Source organism: Lupinus angustifolius, chromosome LG11 (genome assembly GCF_001865875.1).
Source record: "Lupinus angustifolius cultivar Tanjil chromosome LG11, LupAngTanjil_v1.0, whole genome shotgun sequence".
Classification (NCBI taxonomy): Eukaryota; Viridiplantae; Streptophyta; class Magnoliopsida; order Fabales; family Fabaceae; genus Lupinus; species Lupinus angustifolius.
The window spans coordinates 5686900-5699707 of record NC_032019.1 but is presented as its reverse complement, the minus strand read 5'-3'; the positions used below and the strand labels follow the sequence as shown (position 1 = coordinate 5699707).

General features: G+C 31.6%; 2 protein-coding genes across 2 annotated transcripts; one reads left to right on the top strand and one right to left on the bottom strand.

Moving 5' to 3' along the window:
• Nucleotides 5154-7594, top strand: LOC109359973 (60S ribosomal protein L5-like). The gene is made up of 9 exons (XM_019604676.1): nt 5154-5254; nt 5586-5655; nt 5746-5837; nt 6087-6213; nt 6319-6398; nt 6485-6601; nt 6686-6820; nt 6931-7100; nt 7257-7594. The coding sequence occupies exons 1-9, from the start codon at nt 5252-5254 to the stop codon at nt 7360-7362; spliced, it is 900 nt and encodes a 299-aa protein (XP_019460221.1). The 5' UTR covers nt 5154-5251; the 3' UTR covers nt 7363-7594.
• On the bottom strand, nt 8576-12634 carry LOC109359971 (glyoxylate/succinic semialdehyde reductase 1-like). Its single transcript, XM_019604675.1, has 9 exons — nt 12535-12634; nt 12288-12444; nt 11509-11619; nt 11328-11429; nt 10779-10880; nt 9564-9679; nt 9303-9381; nt 9053-9223; nt 8576-8868 (listed from the first exon to the last, which is right to left on the bottom strand). Exons 2-9 carry the CDS (start codon nt 12390-12392, stop codon nt 8779-8781), a joined length of 876 nt encoding a protein of 291 aa, XP_019460220.1. The 5' UTR covers nt 12393-12444; nt 12535-12634; the 3' UTR covers nt 8576-8778.

Genomic DNA, 12808 nt, shown 5'->3' with positions numbered 1-12808 from the left:
TTTCCTTTTGGTTGTGTTTCCAATCAACTAATTGGAGATGATTTGATTTGGTTAAATTATTTTTAATTTTATGATTTATAATTTGATATTTTGTAATAAAAAATAGGACTAATATTAAAATTAAAAATAATTTAATGTCTAGAATGTAATAAAATATTATATATATTTAAAGCCTTCTATGCATATTATTTTACATAATTATTATTTTATTAGTAAGTATGTTGTGCATTACTCATGGTAGTCCTCCGATATTTTCTAAAGTACCCTTTAATTGATTTTTGAAATTTTATCACGTAAATTAGTTTGAATAAAAGAAATATATAGTGTCAACTACTTGGATCTAACTTTCAATAATTGGTATGAGAGTTTTATTGTCCATAATAACCAAACTCAAAAAATAATATTATTAGTGGATACAAAATACTTATAGTTTAGACCCAAAAAATAATATGCTTATTGAAACTTGGCTAATCTTATTTCTAAAATTCATTAGTTTTAGAATATGGGCATATTTTATAAAATTCCTGTATCACAAAAAATTGAATTTAAACTATAAAAGTAAATGAAATTTTGTTTATAAAAAAGTAAAAATTAAAATAACTTGAATAAAGGTGAACTTGAGATAAACAAAAAACAAAATTACTTGTGGTAGTAGAATAAAAAGGGACAGCTTGGAGTGGAGGTGAAGTAGAATATCATAAAATATAAGGCAATCCTACTACTAGTTTCATTGTCTCTTCCTCTCAAACTCAAAACCTATAAGTATAAGCATCAGGAATGATATTTGTTCCTGGTGTGTCTGATTTTCTGAACATCACAATGCTTGGTTTACTAATACAAACCCAAAGACGTTTGTCCCACAAGATAAATAGTGTTTTTGCAACAAAGGTCCAAAAGCTAGGAGAGAATAAGAAATAGTGGGAAATGGGGGGAGGGGAGTGTTTTTGATAGGTTGTGGGTTCATTTAAGGATAAATCTTGAGATTTATGATACACTTTATTAATTTAAGTATGAGTGATTAATAAGGAGTTGATTTAGTGGTGTAAGGCTTCATTGGATTTCAATGTCAAATGTTCAATTTATGTGAGTGACACTTATTGGGATGGACAAACACAAATAAAAAATGGATTAATTCATTGAGAAAAAAAGGTAAGGGAATATCTTGTACCCAAAAACATTAAGTAGGAGTGCTAGCAATTATGAACTAAGGTGTGGATGAGATGAGGGTGGTTTACAATAAATAAGTAGAATTTCAATTTAGACTTGCTGTTCTGTAATTAATGGGAGATAGTTGTTTAAATGGGAGAATGGGGCTTGGAATTTTTGTCTCCCATGCAAATGGCAATTTAGCAAACGTGATTACCAGGGTTTGTTTTTGCTTGGCGAGATTTTGTGGATACTTGGAAATATTATTCAACAAATTTACATCATTTGAGAATTTTAACAATTTTGTTATCTCAGAAAGAAACATGTTTTTTGTTTTAATTTTTATAGTTATGGTTTACCAGATGTGTTCAAATCTAAACCGGTCCAAAAATAAAACCGAAGACCGATCTAAAATATACCAAAATTGCAATGTGTTTGGATCGTACTGATCCGGATTTTGGTTTCACTTCTTGGATCCAGATTGATCCATACCATACTGAAATAGTATGTAAAATTTAAGTGTGTAATACTTTTAAATATCTTCCAAACTTAATCTTAAGTCCTAACTCCAAAATTGTACCATTCTTTCTGGTACATTGGAAATAAAAAGAACAAAAGTAAAGAGAAAGATCAAGAATTAATAATTCCAGCACAAGAATTAGGGTTATCAAAAGAGCCTCAAGCTTAGCCAAGAAATATGTTACAAAGTTGGCTTCCGGAGGAACAACATGGACATGAACCACCTATATACAGCAATTACCTTATGAATCATATGCACCACAACTGAAAGATTTTGAAACAAAACCTCCAAGTCTCCATTCATAATTTAGACAACCTCTAAACTGTTAATGATTTACTCTAAAATAAACTTAGCACGATTCGGGTTTGCTAAAATCTGCAAACCCGTATGGTGAGTTCATTTTAGAGTAAATTATCATTTCCAATCACGGCCGATAGTGTTATAAGTAGTGTCTTAGAAAAAATTAATCATCAATTATGTTTTAAACTAATTATTGTGGTAACATCTATAAATGATTCAAATTTTTGTAAGTCAATAGATAAGGCTATTCATCTTTGTATGAATGGATTAAAATACTCTTTATTTGATTCATGTTAGGCATATATTTACCGTCCATTTTCTTACAAGTATGTTCTAATTGCTTCTTAATTAGACTAGAGATCTACTCATAATGATGAAGATATCTGATCCAAATATTATATGTGGTTTTAGTTCGGTTTGGATCAGTTTTTTTATATAAAATAATGAAATTGTATTTACACTCAAAACTCATAAAATGACTAAATATTAAACATAAAACAATAATAAAAATAGTGTTCAACAACATTAAAATAAGTGCAACAATAATATAAGTAAACAACACCATAAAATAGTAATAAACAGTAAGACAGTAATAACAAAAGCAAAAAATGGCAACAACAACAAGACATCAATTATAACAAGATAGCAAAACAATAAGATATCAACAACAACAATACTAGCACCTACAACGTAATTTTAACGGTTAGAGTGTTGCACAACAATAATATTTCCACAACAAAAAAATTGATAATAAATCACCTAATCATAATCTACACATGAATCTTCTTTATTTAATTAGGTTGTGAGATTGATTTAAATTCTAAAAAAATGTATCAAATATAACTAAGATGATTTAAAACATAGCAATATATATATATATATATATATATATATATATATATATATATATATATATATATATATATATATATATATATATATATATATATATATATATATATATATATATATATATATATATATATATATATATATATATATATATATATATATATATATATATATATATATATATTGCTATGTTTTAAATCATCTTAGTTATATTTGATACATTTTTTTAGAATTTAAATCAATCTCACAACCTAATTAAATAAAGAAGATTCATGTGTAGATTATGATTAGGTGATTTATTATCAATTTTTTTGTTGTGGAAATATTATTGTTGTGCAACACTCTAACCGTTAAAATTACGTTGTAGGTGCTAGTATTGTTGTTGTTGATATCTTATTGTTTTGCTATCTTGTTATAATTGATGTCTTGTTGTTGTTGCCATTTTTTGCTTTTGTTATTACTGTCTTACTGTTTATTACTATTTTATGGTGTTGTTTACTTATATTATTGTTGCACTTATTTTAATGTTGTTGAACACTATTTTTATTATTGTTTTATGTTTAATATTTAGTCATTTTATGAGTTTTGAGTGTAAATACAATTTCATTATTTTATATAAAAAAACTGATCCAAACCGAACTAAAACCACATATAATATTTGGATCAGATATCTTCATCATTATGAGTAGATCTCTAGTCTAATTAAGAAGCAATTAGAACATACTTGTAAGAAAATGGACGGTAAATATATGCCTAACATGAATCAAATAAAGAGTATTTTAATCCATTCATACAAAGATGAATAGCCTTATCTATTGACTTACAAAAATTTGAATCATTTATAGATGTTACCACAATAATTAGTTTAAAACATAATTGATGATTAATTTTTTCTAAGACACTACTTATAACACTATCGGCCGTGATTGGAAATGATAATTTACTCTAAAATGAACTCACCATACGGGTTTGCAGATTTTAGCAAACCCGAATCGTGCTAAGTTTATTTTAGAGTAAATCATTAACAGTTTAGAGGTTGTCTAAATTATGAATGGAGACTTGGAGGTTTTGTTTCAAAATCTTTCAGTTGTGGTGCATATGATTCATAAGGTAATTGCTGTATATAGGTGGTTCATGTCCATGTTGTTCCTCCGGAAGCCAACTTTGTAACATATTTCTTGGCTAAGCTTGAGGCTCTTTTGATAACCCTAATTCTTGTGCTGGAATTATTAATTCTTGATCTTTCTCTTTACTTTTGTTCTTTTTATTTCCAATGTACCAGAAAGAAACTCACCGAAACTTTATAAGAGAGAAAAATATATTTATAATGTATGAGTTTTATACACTTTTATTGTATCATCTATAATTCATACTTAATTATATATGTCTCTTCAAAAAAAAACAATTCAAACGAATGATGAATGATATAATAAATGTGTATAAATCATTATAGTAATAGTGTATAAATTTTATAATGTGTAAATATTGCTATCATTTTATAAATCTAAAACATGTATAGTGCAAACAAAATTGTTAAAATATCATCCATTAATTTTTTAGCATAATATTTGACAAAAAAAAAGTATGCATTTGCATAATCCACTCTTCATATCTAATCATTACTGATTATTCAAAAAAATTAATTCAAATTAATGATGAATAATAAAGTGACCATATATAAATCTCCATACTATTAATGCAAATATGTTAATATTATACTCATAATATTTTTACAACAACATTATAAAATTTGATACACGTTAATACATTATCCACTAACATGTATATAATTTATATTCGAGAGTAAATAATCATCAAATATAAATAAAGAATGACATGCTAACATGTAAAATAATTAAATATTAGTGTGTACAGGTACTTCGTGCTGCCGAACAATATTGCGTGGTATTATATATTTCATTTTTTATGATTATAATATATTTATTTAGTGTATTTTATATTATAATTTTTATGTGTTTATGATAATGTATAGTTTAAGGTGAGAGATGTGGTTAATTAATATGTTAGTGATGATTAATTATGATTATATGGTTTTTTTTGTAAAAATTAAATAATGTGAAGGATAAAATAAGAAGTAAAAATTACACTATGATGGAACTTACACCATGTTTTCCCTTTATATATAGTATAGAAGTATAAATATGTATTTTTCTCTTAATTTGTTAGTCAATGGTTATAATTTATGGATCTTGTAAGAAGTGGTGAGGAAATAAATAATTACTTTGTGATATAAGTGTTAATACTAAGACCCAGTCCAATATCGCAGTAGGCTTTGATAACAAAAGACGAAAACCCAAATCCAGAGCCCATAGAGACCCGAGACGTTTACACACAATATATAAACCAAAAACCTGAGCTAACCCTACGCCTCTCACTCTTTGGCGCAAGAAGAGATCGAGCTTCACTTCAACAATGGTACGTTTCTCCATTCTCTTTCTCTCTCTTCCGTTTTCATTCATTTTACATTATTTGTTTAGAAAATTTTCCACTCTCTATTTCGTGAGAATGTAGCTTTTATTATATGTCTATGTGTTTCTAGTGGAATTTGTAATCTCTGTTTATGTATGATATATTGAAGTCAAAACGGTAGGGTTTATAGCTTGTATTTTTTATTATAATCAGTGTATTAGTAGTACTTATACGTTGTGCAATATAATTCAAATTCAACTATGTAGTGATGCTATTCATGATTTCATATATTCATCGCACACTAGCTATAACAGTTATTGTATGGGGTTTGGTGCAGGTTTTTATCAAGGCTCAGAAATCAAGGGCTTACTTCAAGAGGTACCAAGTCAAGTTCAAGAGAAGGAGAGGTATCATTGTATTTGTTTTTTTTATCATTTCTGCGTGTTTATTGGTTTATATTGTTATTTGTAATTTTATTTGCTGAAAAAATTATGCAGATGGCAAGACTGATTACCGTGCTAGGATTCGGTTGATTAACCAGGACAAGAACAAGTACAACACCCCAAAATATCGCTTTGTGGTTCGATTTGTATCCTATTAGTAACTATTAATTGCCTTACAAGTGACAATATTTCAATTTCTGGTCACATTTTTTCCATTCTGTAAAGGCACTTTGTTACATGTTTAGGATTTATTTTTCATTTTTAATTTATTGATAGTCTATCTTTGGTAGTAACACTGAATCATTGCACTTGATTACTATCCTTTAATTTAATACTTCGAAGTAGTTTTATTTGATGATGTTTTTATCGAGTGTGAACCTTAATTTCAATATTAGACCAACAAGGATATCATTGCACAAATAACATCTGCTAGCATCGCCGGTGATCATGTTCTTGCTGCTGCATATGCACATGAACTGCCACACTTTGGTCTCGAAGTAGGCCTTACAAACTATGCTGCAGGTAAGTTGTATATGATTTTTGCCCACCCCTCAATTCTCATTTTCTATGCCACCAAGACTCCAACAATGTTATCTTTGTGATTGAATGGCTTAAAATGTTGTCCAGCTTATTGCACTGGACTTCTTCTCGCCCGTAGGGTCCTTAAGACACTTGAATTGGATGAGGAGTATGAGGGGAATGTAGAGGTACAAATGGACATGATATGCTCTCTTCTCTCGTCCCCACACTGCTGTCATTATTTGTGATTTAATTGGTACTAATATTTTTTCAGGCTACCGGAGAGGATTATTCAGTTGAACCTGCTGATACAAGGAGACCATTCCGTGCCCTCCTTGATGTTGGTCTTATCAGGACCACCACTGGAAATCGTGTTTTTGGCGCCCTTAAGGTACTACAAGTTATATTGCAAGGATTGATGTTGTCTTATTTTGTTTTCACTATGGTGGACTTGAAGGCTTTTGGTAATTTACAGGGAGCTTTGGATGGGGGTTTAGATATTCCTCACAGTGACAAAAGGTTTGCTGGTTTCGATAAGGAGAAGAAGGAACTCGACCCTGAGGTTCACCGCAAATATATCTTTGGCGGTCATGTTGCTAACTATATCAAGGCATGTGAAAATAATATAATCAGTCCCATCTTCGTTGAATTTTTTAGTGCAATAATTCAAGTTGTTTCTGACATTTGTCTTACAAGTTACTTTTTTAATATTCTATGCAGACCCTGATTGAAGATGAACCTGAGAAGTACCAAACACACTTCAGTGAATACATTAAGCGAGGAATAGAGGCTGATGGACTTGAGGCGCTGTACAAAAAGGTTCACGCAGCCATCCGTGCAGATCCCACTCCAAAGAAGTCTGACAAGCCGAAACCAAAGGAGCATAAGAGGTAAATCACTATATATAATCTTTGAGAAGACTTGATTGATTCCCATGTTTGTAAGGTTCTTAGTTAGGGGAAAAGGGAAGGGGAAATTAGGAAGGAAACAGAGTTACTTCCACTTGTTTGTGTGTTCCTTAGTTATTTTTTGTATGTTTTTTGCAGGTACAACCTGAAGAAGCTTACCTATGAGGAGAGGAAGAATAAGTTGATTGCACGATTGCAAGCTCTCAATTCCGCCGCTGAAGTTGATGATGAGGATGACGAGTGAAAATTGTTCTCCTGACTTCAATATTAGATAAATCATTTTCTTGAAAATTTTGCTGCCAGTACTATTTATTTCTAGTTAAAATTTCTTGGATATTGTGTTGGCTTTTATGGGTCAACTTTTGCATAACCCTGGATTGATGTGTTTTAAATTAAATTTTCTGTTGCACACAAGATAAGTTATTCCCCGTAAATTGGGGCTCTTGTCATTAAGCTTATGGTTGATTTGTATGGTGCATGCAATTTTCTCTCTTCTATTTTGTTAAGTCATTTGTGCCACGTTAAATATCTAATGCTTAAGGGAGTGTAGTAGGAAAAGATACAATTCTCCGTTGTTTGGGTAATTTCTTGATGGAATAGAATAAAATTTCCACTCGATTGTTTGGTAAGTGAATGGAATGATGAGTAACTTGACAATTTAAACACCATTACCAATTTTATAAAATGTTTGTTTTATTCCTCTTAACTGGTCACTGAACTTAGTCTACAACACCTGTATTCCATTCCACACGTTCAAACATGGAAGAGCACCAAGTTATGCTCTGAATGAGATAAAATTCTAAGCAGAATACTTGGAGAAACTGAACTAATGTTGTACATTCGTATGTGGAACGTAACACAAGGAGGGGGAAATGTGGGAGTTTAAATCCGAATTTAGTTAAATATCACTGAAGTTGCATGCAGTTACAATGTTGTTGGCAATCTAGTTTCTCACAATAGTCAGAATCATAATGCAATGGCACAGTCAAACATAAAATCAAAGTATCATGTTATGGTTCAGAATTCAGACAACTTGATGAGTCCGGCTTCAAGGGTACACAGTGTAGACAACTTAGTTCTTATAGCCAATACACTATTAAGAAGACATCTAACTGTCGTTTCCATAAATCAACAAAAGTCACTGAGGAGACTCCAACAGAGGCTGATTTCTACTAATCATAGTTGGACCTGATTAATATATGTTTCATACATGTTACTTAATATAATTTAATATGTATACACAAACAGCGGAAGTATTTTTTACACTGTCAGTGAATTATTCACTATTGGTTTATTAACCACCATTGACTCTTAAACAAAAGTAAAACAAAATAATGATGAATGACATGCTGACAGAATGTACAAATTTTAAACTCAAAAGCTCCATAAAATGCATAGCCACAAACTGAAACTCATAACTAAAACAAATACTGTCAGTGAAAGGCGAGACTGCAACAAGTTGAAATGCACCCATGTTTTTGGACTATTATAAATTCATATTCCCACAGGCAAAAATTTATACGGTTCATGACTTCATTCACTCAAATATAATTCTACATTGATGACCTATTGCTCAAATAGCTGTTTCATAATATATGGTTCACAATCTTGTTGTCCATACTCCATAGCAGTGGTTTAATCAGTTTGGAAAGTTAATTTGTCAAGTTGAATGATCAAGAGCTTTCAAAGTCTCATGCACAGCTGAAAAATCTAGGTCTCCTAACCCCAAGCTTCTGGCTGTCTTGAAAGCCTGCAATGAAATGTGTATGGAACTTTAGTACCTTGTGAAACTTCTATGGTGGGTCATTAAACATAAAAAAACTATCAAATAGAAGAAAACAGTTTCATCTTTATTCACTTGAAATTGGAGCTAAAGAAATATTTTCCAATTGTCTGCTATTTTGGCAAAGAAAAACATTATAAAAAAGTATCACCTCGTTTGCTGCAGCTGCTACAGGCATCGATACGGCATTTTCATCTCCGAGAGCAAGAGCCAGTCTCATGTCCTTCTGCTGATGTTTCAGTGGAAAAGCTGGGGAGTAACTGTTTTTGAGCATTGTGGGTCCTTTCAGCTTAAACATGGCATTACTGATGGCACCTAGGTCCTGCCCAAAAATACCCCAATAATGCTTAGAATGATACTGAAATATATCAACAAGAACCTTCCCGATAACAAGTACTTACCAGCACATCAAGAAGAGTTGCAGGGTTCAAACCACTTCTTTCAGCTAGTGTGAGTCCCTCAGAGAAAGCATTCATCATACTGTAACAAAGATATAGAAAAAATACAAATTTACATAAGACAGAAAATATGGATATGCAAACTGTTTGGTGGTTTGCAGCCAAACAAGGAATACTAACACTGCAATCTGGATATAGTTGTTTTTTAATTTTTTGCTGAATCATAAAATGCTTCAAGCTGAAAAAGAGAGAGGGAAAAATCACCTTCCCATTATCATGTTAACAACAAGTTTCATTTTTGCACCATTTCCAACCTCACCCAAATAGAAAGACTTCTTCCCTAGCACATCGAATGCGGGAACTATTTCGTCATACAGTGCCTACATATTAAGAGTTCAACCACTGAAATTCAACATAAAAGAAGATAATAGTATGCAAACTGATGGTAGGATATTTTCCTCAAAACTCAGTAGGGAATCTCCATGAGAGCACTTGATAACATGGTAGTATATTGCTGCAGTGATTGCAGGGGATTTGACCCATCTAATTTTTTATATATACCTATATAAGTGCACCATAAATATACAATAAATAATATAAGGTTCAATATAATTACATAGTTGAAATTAATAATTTTTTTTTATCTAAGCTCACCATAGATTCTCAACTTTCCTTGATCTACCTTCTTTTCCCGCTCTCTGTACTCATCACTTTATTTTTCAGAATAATGGTTTATGCTCATAAGAGATGACAGAGCCTCAACGCAATAGTAAAGTTATTGCCTTGTGACCTGGAGGTCAAGGGTTCAAATTCCGGAAACAACTTCTCTCTTTACATAGGTAATGTTGTGTACAACAATCCTCCCTACTCCCTAGACCCCACCAGCCACTGGGTGTGAACCTCGTGCCTCATGCCTAGTCTAAATGAATAAGAATGTTTTACAACATTTTAAAGGTAGAGAATATATAAGGTTATTTCAGAGAATCAAACTATCCACTACACAGTATATACTCATGCCTATGACAAATATAAAATGAATGGCATGCTATTTAAGATGACATGATTGCATTTTAACTGATTACGTTATTTCAGAGAATCAAACCATCCACAATTAACTTTCAACTGATTGCATTTTACAGCTCTATATTCAAATTTCTTCATTGAACTCTGAAATACAGTAAATGGTGAGGTATTATTGACTGAATATCACACTAAATTCCAGGAATTCGAGAGCTCATCCTCTACTCAGTGTACTCAAGAGACACTTCACTCTCCTAAGGGGGATACCTAACATAATCATACATTCACCGGAAAGGGTTGAGAATATATTTTTATAATGCATGCAATGCACTGAATATTTTCAGGCATGCAAACAGTTTGTCATATAATGGAGAATAAAGGTGTCAGAATAATTCATCTCCCTCAAATAATTAAAAGAGAAGCAGAACAAACATTATATTGAGTAACATTTTAAAATACCTTGTCCCCAGCAGCAAGTATTACTAGTTGGCCATCTTCTGCGGGTTTCTTGCTACCTGAAACAGGAGCTTCAAGGAAGTCACCACCTTTTGCTTTGATTGCCTGCACAAATCAGCCCTGTCAACGGCAACTTATCCATGGCTCCAGGTCACAAGTCAAACAACCTTATTGTAGCGCAAAGGCTCATTCTTCTTTCAATCTTTGTTAAAGGAAATGAGAAAATGGAAGGAACTCACAATATTTCACAGCTATGAAATACATAAAAATAAAGGAGTCTCACAAATGAAAGGAAATATAAAACAAAAATAATTGAAATTTTTACAGAAATTGATTCTGGTGATATGGAAAAAGGTCTCCAGCAGCAGTAGCAATTGCAGTCTCTCTTTTGCTTAAATGTTCTTTCAAAACATGGAGCAACATCAAATTTTAGAAAACACCTTATGACACGACTAAATTTTACAGAAGTAAGAAGCAAAATAATTGTCAAACAGAATAAGGGAATTTTAAATACAGAGGCAGTAGATTTTAGCAACAACAGGAGATGCCAACCTCAGATATCTTCAAAGATGTATCATCATCGACTGTTGACATGTCAATATAACCTTTTCCATTCGAAATTTGCTCAAGTACACCATCCTTATCAAAGATAACCTAAAAAACAATAAAATGATATTCAATTACGTGCAAGTGAAGAAGTTACACGGCAAGACTAACATTCACGACTACTGACCGATAGAGCAGCTGAAGGATCAGATAGCATTGCAATTGTATACTTGCATTTCTTGATTACAGCTGCAGGGGTTTCTCCAATTGAAGCACCATGTTCCACAAGCTCATCACACTACAATTAGAGGCCTCAAATTATGACAGGGAACTAGCAGTGTATTAAACATAAAAGCTGGCAAGGCTAAAAATTATAATATTCAGACTACAAATCTACAAGCTACATTTTCTCTAAGATGTTCAGAATTCACAATTTTGTCACCTCAATCATCTAACACTATCTAAATTACATGTCCATCTAGATTGCTTTCTAAGTTGGTAACAAAATGTTTGGAATAATGGCTCAGCTCTTGGCTCCAACACTTATAGATGAGGGTGTGCATGTACACACACTGGAATTTGTTTTGTATATATTACTCTCAAGGATAATATTTTTCACACCCTTGATTATATAAAAGTGCACCAATGTCACCCATTAGTCCTATTATGATTGATGCATTTTGGACCACTCGGTGTAACTTGCACACTTATCTCCGAGTCCTAGATCTGCCACTGCTCCTCATATAAATTTATGGATGTCTTCCTACTATAGATGATACTATGTTATCCAAAAAATATAATGAGAACTATATCCAACTAATATTATAGAATAAGGCTATATACACACACAAAAAAACATTAAGGTTTATTTCCATTACTCTAAAATCAAACTAGGATGAGATTATAAGTGGCAGGAACATCAACTGTTATAAGCAATATCAGAAGACAGTAATAGAAAGTAACTACCTTGGATAGGGTCCTGTTCCAAACAGTGACCTTGAAACCATGGCGTAGCAAGTTTATGGACATAGCCTTGCCCATTATACCCAAACCCAAGAACCCTACCTCCATTTCTCTCTCTGCAAATTACTTTTGATCTCTCAAGTGCAACAACTCTTTTGCTCTGAATAAAAAATGGCAAAAATCATCAATTAATCTCAATCATGACAATCTTAAAAATAAAATAGTTAGAGATTTGTATTGAAAATTTGACCTGAGGAAGGAGTGCATAGAAGACAAGTAAAATGCAGGGACAGTGTGACACACAGATTATTATTTTATTTATCTCTTTCTTTTTATTTCTGCCAAATTATGATTGGCGAGATGTATTCACGTCACACATCATTATATATTGGATAAATCAATAATCTTTTTTGTTTTTATTTCTCCTCCTACGCCACTTTTTATAAAAAACTTCAATTCCATTTTTACATGAAAAAACATGTATACAATAAAAGTATATCAATTTCATATTAATTATTATTCAC

Excerpts from the sequence above, each read along its gene's own strand:
- LOC109359971 (XM_019604675.1), bottom strand. The coding sequence starts at position 12,392 with ATGGAGGTAGGGTTCTTGGGTTTGGGTATAATGGGCAAGGCTATGTCC. Across the intron at positions 9,680-10,778 it reads TACTTGCTGCTGGGGACAAG|GCACTGTATGACGAAATAGT; the intron begins GTATTTTAAAAT and ends CTTAATATGTAG. Across the intron at positions 9,224-9,302 it reads CAACTCTTCTTGATGTGCTG|GACCTAGGTGCCATCAGTAA; the intron begins GTAAGTACTTGT and ends ATTTTTGGGCAG.
- LOC109359973 (XM_019604676.1), top strand. Across the intron at positions 5,656-5,745 it reads CAAGTTCAAGAGAAGGAGAG|ATGGCAAGACTGATTACCGT; the intron begins GTATCATTGTAT and ends AAAATTATGCAG. Across the intron at positions 6,821-6,930 it reads ATGTTGCTAACTATATCAAG|ACCCTGATTGAAGATGAACC; the intron begins GCATGTGAAAAT and ends TATTCTATGCAG.